The sequence below is a fragment of the Nycticebus coucang genome, chromosome 5, assembly GCF_027406575.1.
Source record: "Nycticebus coucang isolate mNycCou1 chromosome 5, mNycCou1.pri, whole genome shotgun sequence".
In the NCBI taxonomy this organism is placed as follows: Eukaryota; Metazoa; Chordata; class Mammalia; order Primates; family Lorisidae; genus Nycticebus; species Nycticebus coucang.
This window is the reverse complement of record NC_069784.1, coordinates 104,870,996-104,884,881: the sequence shown is the minus strand read 5'-3', so window position 1 is coordinate 104,884,881 and position 13,886 is coordinate 104,870,996. Positions and strand designations below refer to the sequence as shown.

Genomic DNA, 13,886 nt, shown 5'->3' with positions numbered 1-13,886 from the left:
GGACCTGGGAGCTGGGCCTTCCATAATGTCCATTCACAGGAAATGTTAACTTTCAGCCTTTAAAAATACCAAAGAACTTAATTTACGATGCGTCTCTGGTTAATGTCAGGGTCCTTATTAACGGGGCTTCTTCTTCCTTAGAATTTTAAAATGTGGAGAGTTCTATGACGATTTATTTTTTAACCTGTCTCAATTCCCTAGTAACTATGCTGGTGTTGGGAAGAATAAAATTCATGTGAAATTCTGTTTTGTTGCAAGATAGCTGAAAACATGAATGCACTGGGTTAAGTCCAGCTTTATAAATAGTTTTGAATGCAGTATGTTAATAGTACACCCTTTGTTCCTTTTAAAAAATTTTTTGCCAGAGTTTGAGACCAGCCTGAGCCAGAGCGAGGCCCTGTCTCTAAAAATAGCCAGGCGTTATGGTGGACACTGTAGTCCCAGCTACTCAGGAGGCTGAGGCAAGAGAATCTCTTGAGCCCAAGAGTTGGAGTTGCTGTGAGCTGTGACACGACGGTACTCGACCCAGGACAACAAAGTTAGACTCTGTCTCAAGAAAAGAAAAAAAAAATATCTTAATATCTCCAGTCACTAAATATGTCCTTTACCCTCCTCTTTCTCCAAAAGTGCTTATCAGATTGTCGTGGAGGAGCTGCACCCACACCGCACCAGGAGAGAAGCAGGAACCATGGAGTGCTACCAGGTCCCTGTCACCTACCAAAGTGCCATGAGTGGGGGCGCACCCTATTACTTCGCTGCAGAACTACCCCCAGGGAATCTACCTGAGCCTGCCCCATTCACAGTTGGTGACAACAGGACCTATCAAGGCTTTTGGAACCCCCCTCTGGCTCCACGCAAAGGATACAACATCTATTTCCAGGCAATGAGTAGCGTGGAGAAGGTGAGCTTCCTCCAAGATTTGCTTTTTCATAGCCCTGAGGAAAAGCTGGTGTCCAATTTTATAAACTCAGTAGCATTTGTCCAGAAAAAAAAAAAAATTAAAAAGTAAGAAAGGAAAATAGTGGTTGTGTAGGGGGTGTTTTTTCTGCCCCCAACAGTCTATGCACAGTTTGGGGACCCACCACTGGGCTGAGGCTGCACGCAAGTTACATTTCTCAGGATTCCTGTTTTGCGGGTACCTGCATCTTCTGTGGGGCAACCGTGGTAGCAAATGTGAGTAAAATGATTGAAAAGGTGGGTGTGCTCCCCCCTGGACGCCACCCCGAGTAAATGTCAGGCGTTGTTCTGTTTTCCTTTCTCAGCAGTGGTGCACTTGAAAAGATTAAATTTACTGCAGGATAAACAGAATGCGTGTTCCACAGCAGGCTAATAAACGTTTATAAACTTTGCAAGGTTTTCAAGTCAAATAGTAAATAACAAGTAGCAGTCCTCTGATTACCAAGTAATAGGGCACCTGTGGCTGAGCTGCCAGACCTAAACGGAAGGCACCCGGTGAGCACTGGCTGCTGGGCCATTAGGGAGGCTGCTTTCTGTTTCCCCAGCTGCCCCTCCTTTTTCCCATTTTGGACACAGTTGTTTTGAACACTCCCTCTGATCCCAAATGAATATTGAAGAGGAAAGCACTACAGGATATTAGAAACCACCACTGGTTCCATAGGGGGGAAGCAACCTGGCCTTAAGTGTCTCCTGCTGTTCTCTCGGAAAGATTTTTCTCTCCTAAAACTTATGTTATTCATGTATTTACTTTTATTTCATCTTTGGCAGAGAGGGATAGAGGAAAAAAAATGCTGAGAATAGAAACTTCTACAGTCTAAGACCCAATGGAAATAATGACGTTTTAGCAGACTTCTAGATGTGTAGGAAGTTGCTGGGTTTGTGTAATTGAGTCCCTAAGGTGGGCACCTGGGAGTGATCTATGATACACAATTGCATTGGTCATTTTGTATCTTAGACGAAATTAATTGGATCACGTCACTATCCATTTGTCCATCTGCAGGGGCCACTGAGAACCTTGGGTGTTGAAAAGCCGCTTTTGAATGAAAACTTTATCTTTCTACCTCCCTGTATGATTCGTTTACAGATGGCAAAGGAAAAATGCTGCAGCATCTTCTAAAATGTGCTCCAAAGTCAGAGGCTGCTCATGGTTTAAGATGCTTTTTCCCCTTCTAGTTTATTTCTATACAACTGGGGTTCTTTAGTAGCAAGTCTAATACCCACTTCCTACCTGCGTAACCTTCTGTACCCTGTACATCTGAGAACACAGTGGAAGGTATTCATTAGTCCTGGGTATAAAGTCGCAGAAAACTAGGAAACCTAGTTTTGTATTAGGGTTTTCATCTTTAGAGAGGAGAGAGCTTCCAAATTAACTTTTGTTATTTGCTCTGTTGTATGAGAAGAGTGTTAATGAATGTCTGTTACTTATAAAAGATTTTCTTTGGCACCCTTTGAAAGCATTGATATAAATTTTCTTTCCCAATTGTTAATATATCTACACTGTGGTTTAATCAAAGTACAGAATAACAACCATATATTTCACAGTTACCTTGGCAAAGAGTTTTAAAATTGACGTGGTTCCTGCCAGCAGAAGCTGGTACTGCTGGTAGAGACTTAACAGCAATTGCTTTTAGGCAATCAAAACCCCTTTGGGCCTTTATGGAAATGTGGAGTAATCTCTTGAAGCTTACCATGAAGGCCTTAGGTCACAATTAAGTAATAGAAGTGTAAAATTTGATTTTAATTACTAATTCCCCCTCTCTTTATTTAATTAAAAAACAATAAATGCCCTAGAAGAAATTACAAAGAACTACTCAAGATGGAGTTTAAAATGCATATGTATATATATATATATATATATATATTTTTTTTTTTTTTAGACAGTCTCATTATGTTGCCCTAGGTAGAGTGCCATGGCAACTAGAGAGCTCATAGCAACCTTCAACTTTTGGGCTTATGACATCCTTTTGCAATCTTCTTGCCTCAGCCTCTCAAGTAGCTGGTTATTATTTTGTTGTAGTTGTCATTGTTGTTTGGCTGGCCCAGGCCGGGTTCAGACACGCCAACCCCCGTGTATGTGGCTGGCGCCATAACCACTGAGCTATGGGCACCAAGCCTAAAAATGCATCTTGAAAACACATAGCCTCTGTTTTGTTCACTGGCGTTGATACCTTTTCTGATCTCTTATGGACTCAAAGATAAACACTGAATGAACGAAGTCTTAACAGAAGTGAGGGTGGGCCCAGGCACTTTTTCTGCTGTCAGGGGCACACGTCTCCCACTGCCATTCCACAACACCATTTTTCTTGTTCTTTCTTTCTTTGGCCCCTACTTTCTTTGCCCACTTATTCTAGCAAAAGGAGGAGAATGAGAAGCAGTTACCTCCACCAGCTAAACTAAAAGAAAAGAAAGAACAAACTATGATGCAGCGTTTGGTGATCGTTCTAATTACTGTACTCTCGTTCATAGCTCCTCAGACATGCTAGGATCCAAAAGAGAGTAGATAATGTTTAGCTTTGGTGTGAGTCCACAGCTGCCGGATGAAAATTAAATTTATCACTGGGACTGATGTGTATTAGCTTTGCAAAAATGCTTTCCAGTAGTTTAGAGGCACAATACGTGTATATAGAATGCTCTCCTACATGTCACAGAAAAACTGGCCTATTTCATTATAAGGGGAAAGAGATACATACATCTTTAGAAAATACTGGAAATTTTTTAAGTATTTCTTTTACATTTTAAAAAAATTTCTCGGAGAGTGTATATTAAAACAGAGTTTCCTGAATATTCTAATTCTGTTGTTTCTAATCCTTTCTATGACCCCAGATTGATCTTTGTAACAGTTATAATTTATGAAACAGGAACTTTACCTATGCATTGACTATTTTCTTTCATTTTTATTTCATCAGGAAACTAAAACCCAGTGTGTACGGATTGCTACAAAAGGTAAGAGGTTTAGTTATTTTTTTTATTTTCCTTTTTAAATTCCATGCTCCCCCCTCCCCTTTCTGAGATGAAAGAGCCTTGTTCCTTGCTTCAGGGCTAATTAAATGTGGCATTTCTATTACACAGTTAGCCCTCAACTCACTTGGGTGTCTTTAACAAGTAGTGGCTGCTACTTCCCATCCTGTAGTACTTGAATGAAAGAAGTTTGTCAGGAGAATAGGAAGGATTTCGAAAAACCTTAAAAGAGCTTATTTCTGCCATTTAGTGTCTAAAAGGTCTTGTGCCACTGATCAACTAGTGTGTTCAGAAAAGCTCAGATTTTTAGCAACTTAACATAGCAAGTTACTTATTTAAAAATCTCTGTTAACTTTCCACAGTAGACAATCAAATATGAAAGGAACCAAGCTAGCTCATACACATGTGAGATTAGGTGGATGGAGATTGATTGGTCCATGTCTTCATCTGTTGTGCTGTTAGAGTAAATACAGTTTACTAATGCCATGAAATGAGGTCTGCAATGGCAAACAGCCGGGACAATTTCTGCTTACTCTGCATATTATAGCTTGTTGCCAGGTTCTTTGACAAGAGCAAACATTTTTATCTTTGAATGAGTATTTAGAGTTCAGAGTGGAGGAGAGTCTTCCACATTTTCTATGTTTCTAATCGTTCATTTAGGAGTTATTTGATTGTGCCAAAGGAGAGGCAGCTACTTGGTGTATCCTAGTGAGAGAAATAAGAAAAAGCTCTCTGCATGAAGACTTGGGCCTCCTGGGAGGGTTGGTGTTCCGGACAGTTTGCTGCCAGAATTAGTATTAGACCTACATTCATAAGCTGTTGTTGATTCATTTGAGATAAAAATGAATGAGCATATTATCTGTATGTTGGCATCTTTCCTTTCATCATTTTTCTCTATCTAATCATCAGTCTGCTCAAGTAGCATTTATGTTTTACCATTTATCAGATAAATAATGAAGCAGCTTTACGGAAGAAAATAACACGTGTTCAATTCAAATATTAAGATTTCTCATGATCGTTAAAAAAAAAAAACATAGCAGCCCTTAACGAAGGAAAAGAAAAATATATATAATTTATAAGCATTTATTTTAAAAATTTTGCTTATATATCAGGAAATAGAGCTGAAATTTTTAGAAGATAATAGCAGAAGGTATTTAGGTGCATATTACCTATGCTTTTTCACCGAAAAAAGGTGAGAAAAATAAAAGGATAACACATCAACCTCTAAAAAAGTTCTTTAAATGCAATCAATCTATGATCTAATTCATGCCCACATAGGAGAAAAATTCATTTCAATTCAAATTGGGGGGGAGGGGAATAGAGGGGAAAGGAAGGTTGGGGTGCTGCCACTTACTGGGCACAATGTAGGGGTGTATGGCACACCTTTTGGGTACAGGACACAACTACACAAGGGACTCTACCTAAAAATTCAAATACTATTAACCTGGTTATTTGTACCCTCACATTAACCTGAAATTAAAAAAATATATATGTGTATATATATATATATATATATAAATCATGCTACATTTCTATACTTAAGAAATGATAGCTATCAATGATTCTAACATTTAAAAGTTTTTATTCATTTATTTCTTCATTTGCTTTTGCATGAGTTTTTTAAGCATTATTTTGTTCCTCTTTCAATAGAAATAAAATTATGATGACAAATGTGATATGATATTTAGACTGTGAGAGAGTTGAGATCACAGAAATCAATCTCACCATGTGGGAAAGAATGAAAAGAATAATTGCCAGAAACTCAGAAGTAGTAAAAAAAGAGTCCATTTTTGGATGTTCTTCTTTATCTAATAATCTAGCCCTGCTGTAATTCTGCATCTCAGAAAGTCAGTGTGGTCTGTAGTAAAACAGGTGACTATAGCCTTAGTCTTTGTAAGTTCAAATCCTGACTTCTCCCCTTAGCATTTCTTTAGCATTGGGCAAGTAATGTAAACCCTCATTCCCCAAGTAAAAATAATAGATTACCACACCTTACTATTACAGTAGGGATTAAAATAACAAATTTATGAAGTGCTTGAGTAGCGTTTAATGTCAACATTACAAACGCGTTAACTACTGTCTTTTCATCGTAACTATAATAATGATTTTGTGCTTTGCCTCAGAAGGACGTAAAAGAAATATACATATAAACTAAACTAAACTTTCATGATTGAAAATTTTTGAGGAAAAACCGTGGTGGTTTATTTTTTTGTTGTTTCTGTCCAGATCTAATCTTATTTCTTTTTTTGAACATTAAACATTTTTCCACATTTGAAAAACCACATTTATGAAGGTAATATCACTTTCCATGTGATTACATTTTAGATGAACACCATGCAAGTGTGGTCAGCTTTGGTATGAAATTTTTCAGTGTGAAAATAGAAAGTTTCCTGGCAGAGCATTTTAAAGACATACTTAGTAGTCAAAATGGCATTAGCCATATTGCCTGGGATTAGGCATGAAAGAACCTTATGGTGAAGGAATGGTAATATTTCACAGGTGTATGTGTCGGTAAAAATCTGTTATACTGTGTGTACTTAAAATGTGAGCACTTTATTGTTAAAAAGGTCTGTGTAGGTGAGTAAAGTATTTCTCAATATAAAAAATAAAAACAGGTGCAACATTAACAATTGCACGACCATGGGTGCATAGAGCAGTCTCAGGAGTTTGACAGCTTTAGTGAAGTTTTCCTTTCATGGGACAAGGTGAATCTTCATTCTCTAAGCCACTTGCAAAGTGAGCAGGACAGCCCTTCCCAGGAATCTCTGGGCTGGTTGGAAACAGTCTAGAAAGTACTTGTCTGCATCCTGAATGATTCCCATGGACAAGCCTTGTGTCCCACCTGCCCCTCCCCCGGCCCCCACCTTTATAGCTTCAGCCGTGAGTCCCGATCAGCTGGAACCTTGTTTTCCCACTCTCCTCCACATCTAGAACAACTCTGTAGAAAATAACTTAGTGCTGGGCAGCGCCTGTGGCTCAATGGGTTGGGCCCATATACTGAGGGTGGTGGGTTTGAACCTGGCCTTGGCCAAACTGCAACAACAACAAAAAGAACCTAGTGCTCTGGAAGCCCTAGTGTCCTTCTATAAGACATTCCAGTTTGCAGTGGCCTCTTACCGCACATAGATTTGTTCAGGCCATAGATTTCTTGCTTTCTCTCACTTTTTAAAAAATTAAAATGAATATTTATTTAGCCAAATTTGAAGTCTTATATTAACAAGACTAGTATATTGTCTATAGTATATTGTCTGTATGCTAGGGACAAGACACAATGGGAGTCATGTTAGGTACAATAAATGTTTGTTGACTAGGTGATAGAATTTAAACTAAATTTAAGATAGCTGTTTCATCTTTAATGTTTATTCACACTAGTTACAGTACTAGTTATAGCAATTCTGAAGAGTATTAGAGCAGTTTATATAACACGTGAGGCAGGGCAAAGTTCATATACAACTAGAGTTCTTTTTTCTTTCTTTAAATGGGCATGTAAATATAATTCATAAGGAATTGAATTAAATTTAATCCTAATTTGTCGCCATATCAGTTTTATTCAAGTGAGTTTTCTTGTGATGAATTCTATAACAATCAATGATTTCTTATTCATTCAAATGGCTACTTGCTAGAGTAAATGGTAAGAAAGTTTAGCGGAAATTATGTTTTCAATATAATCACAGCTATTCTTAAGACTAGTCTATAGCTGCTTTGCTTTCTTGGTACTCAACATTTCAATGAGAAGGACCTATTCTAGTGATTTAATCAGAATGAATGAGTGTGATGTGTTAGAACAGAGGCTGCAAAGGAAATCTAGCTATTATTACCTCTTATTACTTAGATCTAAATGTAAGAGATTAACATTTCATTAGCTATCATAAGAATTAACCCAACCAAGGGGCAGGAGAGTGTACCATGTTTGGCTACTGAGAAACTCTGATTCATGGAGTTCTTGAAATCATATAATAAAAGTAAAAATAAGAATTCCAAGTATTCTTTATGGTTCTTAAACATAAGATCAGGTCTAGAAATTAAAAAGGGGTGTAAGTTATACTATTTTCAATGTTCACCTTTTCCTGCCTTCTTTTTTTCACTTCAGATTACTATGAGGGTACGTATAATTAGGTGACATTATTTGCATTTGTAAGGTAATGTCCGAGTTGTAATTGTGTCCTCTAACCAGAAAGAATACCGTATACGTGCACTGTACCCACTGAGTGAGAACTTACTGAACCCCCTCCCCACCTCCCCTATTCTTGCGTTTAATTGAGTATTACTTCATGTGGGCCTATAGTTCTTAATCTACTGATTTCAGCATTTAGTACATGGGATGCTGGATTTGCCCATTCTAGAAATACTGAGGAGAATGTTCTACAAATCCTTCAAGGTTGTTACAAAAGAGACAAAATCTCTACCTTTTTATGGCTGAATAGTATTTATTCCATGGTATACGCATACCACAGTTTATTAATTCATTCAAGGGTTGATGGAAACTTTGGTTGTTTCCACATATTTGCTATTCTGAATTGAGCTGCTAAAAACACTGAGTAAAAATGTCCTTATGGTAAAACAACTTTTTTTCTTTGGGGTAGATGCCTAGTGAAATTGGATTGCAGGATCAAATGGAAGGTCTGCTCTTAGTCCCTTCAGGACTCTTCATACTTCTTTCTTAAAGGCTACTTTGCACTCCTATCATCAGTGTTTTCTCTCTGCATACACCCCAGCGTCTGCAGCTTTGGGACTTTGGGACGTGGGCCGTTCTCACTGGGTTAGGTGATATCTCAAAGTGGTTTTGATTTACAATTCCCTGATGATTAGGGACAATGACCACTTTTTTCATGTATTGTTTGGCCATTCATCTGTCTTCGTGAGAAAAGATTCTGTTCATGTCTCTTGCCCAGTTTTTAATGGGATTGTTTGCTCTTTTCTTGTTGATTTGCTTGAGTTATTTATAGGCTCTGTTATTAGCCCTTTGTCAAATTTGTAGCATGCCCTTATCTTCTCCCATTCTGAAGGCTGTCTGTTTGCTTTGTTGATTGTGTCCTAAGCTGTGCAGAATCTTTTTAACTTGATCAGGTCTCATTTATTTATTTTTGTTGTTGCTGTGATTGCCAATGGGGTCTTCGTTATAAATTCTTCTCATAGGCTGATAAGATTCAGAGTTGTTCCCACATTTTCTTCTAGAGTTTCATGTCTTAGATTTAAATCTTTTATCCATCATGAGTTAATTTTTGTAAGTAGTGAAAGGTGTGGGTCCAGTTTCAGTCATTTACATGTGTCTAACTAGTTCTCCCAACACCATTTATTAAACAGGGATTCTTTATTCCAGTTTTAGCTTTTGTTTGTTTTATTAAAGATTAGATGGCAATATGAGGCTAATTTCATCTCTAGATTCTCTATTCTATTCCATAGTTTCTATTTTTATGCAAATACCGTTCTGTTTGATCCCTATAGACTTGTAGTATAACCTGAAGTCTGGTAACAGGATGCCTCCAAATTTGTTCTCATTTTGTAGAATTGCATTGTCTATTTTGGTTTTTTTCTGGCTCCATATGAAACGTGGAACTATTTTTTCAAGATCTTCAAAATATAACATCGGTATTTTATTGGGTGTTGCATTGAATCTGTAGATTGTTTTGGACAGTATAAACATTTTAACAATGTTGATTCCTCCCAGCCATGAGCATGGTATGTTCTTCCATCTGTTAACATCCTCTGCTATTTCTTTTCTCAGTATTTCATATTTCTCTCTGTAGAGATCCTTCACATCTTTTGTTAAATATATTCATTTTCTTTGATGCTACTGTGGAAAGTATTATATCTTTGATTTGATTCTCAGCTGATTATTATTGGTGTGTATGAAGGTTATGATTTGTGAATATCGATTTTATATCCCAAAACATTACTGTATTTCTTGATTACTTTCAGGATTCTGTGAGTGGTGATTGAATCCTTGGGATTTTCCATGTATAAGATGATCCCACCCACAAAGAGCGATAGTTTGACCTCCTCTGGCCCCATTTTGATACCCTTGATATCGTTCCATTGTCTGAATACATGGCTAGGACTTCCAGCACTATGTTAGACAGTAGTGGCAATAGTGGACATCCTTGTCTGTTCCAGATTGACGTGGAAATGTTTTCAGTATTTCTCTTTTCAATATGATACTGGTTATGAGTTTGTAGTAGACGGCTTCTATTAGTTTAAGAAATGTCCCTTACACGTTCATACAAATGGTAAAACAAATACAGTCTAGCAAGAGGGAGGGGAGAAGTGACAGAGTGGAGGGGAGGGGAGAGAGTGATTGGTGGGAGGAGGGAGGCCATTTGATGGGATCTCGCCTAATGTGCACAGTGTAAGAGTGCACTTCAAAATAACTGAGAGTAAATTATAAATGTCTTACCACAAAAAACAAGTAAGTGAGGTGGTGGTTATGTTAATCAGTTATTTAAGCATTCCACATTTTATATTAAATCATCACACGGTACCCCATAAATGTACACAGTTATGATTTAATAAAAAATTAAATAAAAAAAAGAAATGTCCCATCTAAGCATATTTTTCTTAAGTATTCTTACCAAAATAAGATCCTAGATTTTGGTATATTACTTGTTCGGCGACTATTGAGAGGATCATACGGTCTTTGTTTTTACTTCTCTTTATGTGCTAAATTATATTTATGGATTTGCGTATGTTGAACTGGACTTGTATCCCTGGGATGAACCCCACTTTGTCACGATGAATTATTTTTTTACACGTAGCTGAATTCTGTAAGCTAGGATTTTATTGAGTATTTTTGCGTCAGCATGGATTAAGGATATTTGTCAGTGGTTTTCTTTTGACGTGTCCTTTCCTGGTGTTGGTATCAGGTTAATATTTGTTTTATAGAAGGAGTTGGGGAGGGTTTCTTCCTTTTTGAGTGTTTTATAATATATTGTGCAACATTGGTAAGAGCTCTTCTTTGAAGGATTGGTAGGATTCTTGAATGAGACTTTTTCTTTGTTGGAAGCTTTTTTATTGTCATAATTTCTGTGATTGATATGTTCTTTCAAGAGTTCTATTTCTTCCTGGTTGAGTCTAGGGAGGTAGTGTGATTCCAGGTCCACTTCCTTCACATTTTCAATTTTCTTGGCACAGATGATCTTTTGTATCTCTGTGGTATCTGTTATTTCTTCCCCATTCTGTGTTTCTAATTGAGGTTATTAGAGATTTTTTCTGTTAATCTAGTCAGAGGTTTATCAGTTTTATTTATGTTTTCAAAGAACCAACTTTTTGTTTCATTAATCTTCTGAATGGTGATGTTGTTCTCAATGGCATTTAGTTCTCATCAATGAATCATTATCTTTTATCATTATCATTGTCTTTTCTGCTCCTGCTGTCCCATGCTGTCACTCTGCCTTTGCAACACTGTTTCTGGGCAGGATAATCTAGATGGAGGGGGCCGTTCTCTCCTACTCCCAGCCTTCCCAAGAAAGGCTGGTAAGAAGATGTCTCTGAATGGCTATCCTGGAGCCTCTGCATCACTTCACCTCTTTAGGACTCTTCCCTCAATATCTGGGCATGTTCCCTCTCTTCTCTCATTAAGGATCTCTAGCACATTTATCCACCTTTCCTTGACATTTGAAAGTTGGTTAAGTTCTCCCTTAATGATTTGATGTTGGAAATACGTTGTATCTAACCATTTTCTTTGTAATTCACCCCAAAAGGGACACTAGAACCTCCTTTTTCTGTTTTCATTGCTAATATAAGTAGACATTTCTCCACCATGTTCCCAATGAACTATCGTAATCACTGAACAGAAAAGGTAAGACTTAAGGACATTCAGGTTCATGCTCGCTCTCTTCATCCCAATGCCATATTAGCTGGAAGTTAAATATTTCTTTGCTTTAAATTTTGTATATGAAGTATTACTATGCTAGTAATTTCTGACAGAATGACAATAACTGGAATGCAGGGATATGGAGAAAAATGGAAAAAAGTAGAACTGACCTAAAGACAATTCAAATGTTTTACTTCAATGGAAATTGAGTTGCTCCATGAAATGACCTTGAGCTGTTTTCAGCTCCTTCCTGAGAAGCCTGTGGGAGGTACCTCACATATATGGCCATTCCGTAGGGCAGGAGCAAAGTTATTAATGCCCAGGTTTAACAATTGGCCACTCTTACCTGTGGACAAGACCGCGTTTCTTATCTATTTTATAATGCTATAATCAATACTTAGAGGAAAAACAATAAATTGGTAAAATGGAAGAGAACTACCCGATAATTCATTTCAGAAAAGAATTCCTTAAAGTGGGCTATTATATCATTAATATTAAAAAAAACAATAACTGAGCAGCAACAAGTGAAACAGCATTTTAAGATGATGCCATTTATAATGTATCTAAAAAATCTCATAGTAGGAATATATCTGGTGAGAGATTGATAACACCCCATACTGAGCACTACAAAATCTTTTTGTAAAAAGATTAAATAAGACCTGAGTAAATGGAATGATGTGTCATGTTCATGGATTTGAAAGTACAATATTGGTAAAATATGAGTTCTTCCCATATCAACCTATAGATTTAAAGCAATCAAAACCCAATTTTATTTAAAATTTGACCACCTGATACTAAGCTTAAACAGCAATTAAGGACAAGAATATGTAAAGGTATCTTGAAGAAAAATTAAGTTCCAGATGTTATCAAGGGCCATGATAAAGTCACAGCCGTAAAGACAGTTCAGTGCTACCACAATTTTAGTTATTCTGAACAACGAAAGACAGATTCTAGTAATGGACCCACAAACATATGTTCACTATATTTATGACAAAGATAAAACTGTAGGGAGGAGGGGGAAAGATACTCATTTCAATAAATATTCTGGTTTTCTGTATTTGTATGGAAGTCAATATGTTTTGACCTCTAACACTCACTATCTAAAAATTATGAAGCTTCATTTTATAAACAGTAAAACAATAATTTGTAAAGAATACACATCCTCTTCATGATATTAGAATAGGTAAATATTTTTTAAGTAGAAGACAAAAATCCACTAGTCATAAAGAAAAAATTGACAAATTCTACGTAAGATATTCTTTCCATCGAAAGCCACCATTATGAGAGTAAAACACAATTGATAAAGGGGGAAAGATATTTGTAATACATAAACCTGAAATAAGACCAATCTAAAATGCACAAAGAACTCCTACAAATTAGCTAGGAAATGAGAGACAATCCATTAGAAATTGAGCAAAAGAATTAAAGAGACACTTAACAGAAAAGGATGCACCGAATGATCAATAAACCTATGAAATGGTGCCCAGCAGGGCAATGCACATTGAAATGTGATTCCTCTGTATTTCTACCAAAATTACTGAAATGAAAAAGTATAGAAAATACCAAATATTGGGAAAGATACAGAACATCTGGAAATCTTAAACTATCCTGCTGGTGGTAGTATAAATTCCCATAGCCACTTTGGGAAAGTGCCTACCAGTATCGACTGACAATAATGTAACCTATGCCCCAGTAATTCATTCCTAGCATGCTCACCAAAGAAATAATATACGTAGTGATACTAAAAACGTGCACTACAAAGCTTATAGCTATTGTTTATAGCTATAGCACTCTTTATAAAAACCACAAAGTGGAAACATCCCAGGAACCATTAGTACTAGGCTGGATAAATAAGTTGAATGTGTTTGAATTGTGCAATCCTTTAAGGCAGTGGGTATGAACTGGCACTGGACACACGTTAAGGTACATGAACATAGTGAACATCATTTGAGTGAATCCCAGACACAAAAGAAAACATCCTTTGTTATTCCACAGAGTAACTATTAAAAGTAAAAAGGTAAATGCAGTATCTATAGAGATGTATTATAATTTAAATGTTATGTGATACAGATATGTATCTGATTCAGAGTTTCCAAAGACCACTCCCAGATTCCGTGATTCCCAGGACTCCTAGTGGATAAGTCACACTGTTCTAATGGCT

At 36.9% G+C, this 13,886-nt stretch overlaps 1 protein-coding gene across 5 annotated transcripts in view; it reads left to right on the top strand.

The window, feature by feature from the left end:
• The window catches only part of PTPRK (protein tyrosine phosphatase receptor type K), a 556,126-nt gene that overhangs the window by 444,073 nt on the left and 98,167 nt on the right, over positions 1–13,886 (top strand). For all 5 annotated transcript variants that reach the window (XM_053590941.1, XM_053590944.1, XM_053590942.1 and 2 more), the window contains exons 12-13: positions 628–901; positions 3,864–3,900. In XM_053590941.1, the coding sequence (XP_053446916.1) occupies positions 628–901; positions 3,864–3,900 (311 nt within the window). The remainder of the gene's footprint in view (positions 1–627; positions 902–3,863; positions 3,901–13,886) is intronic.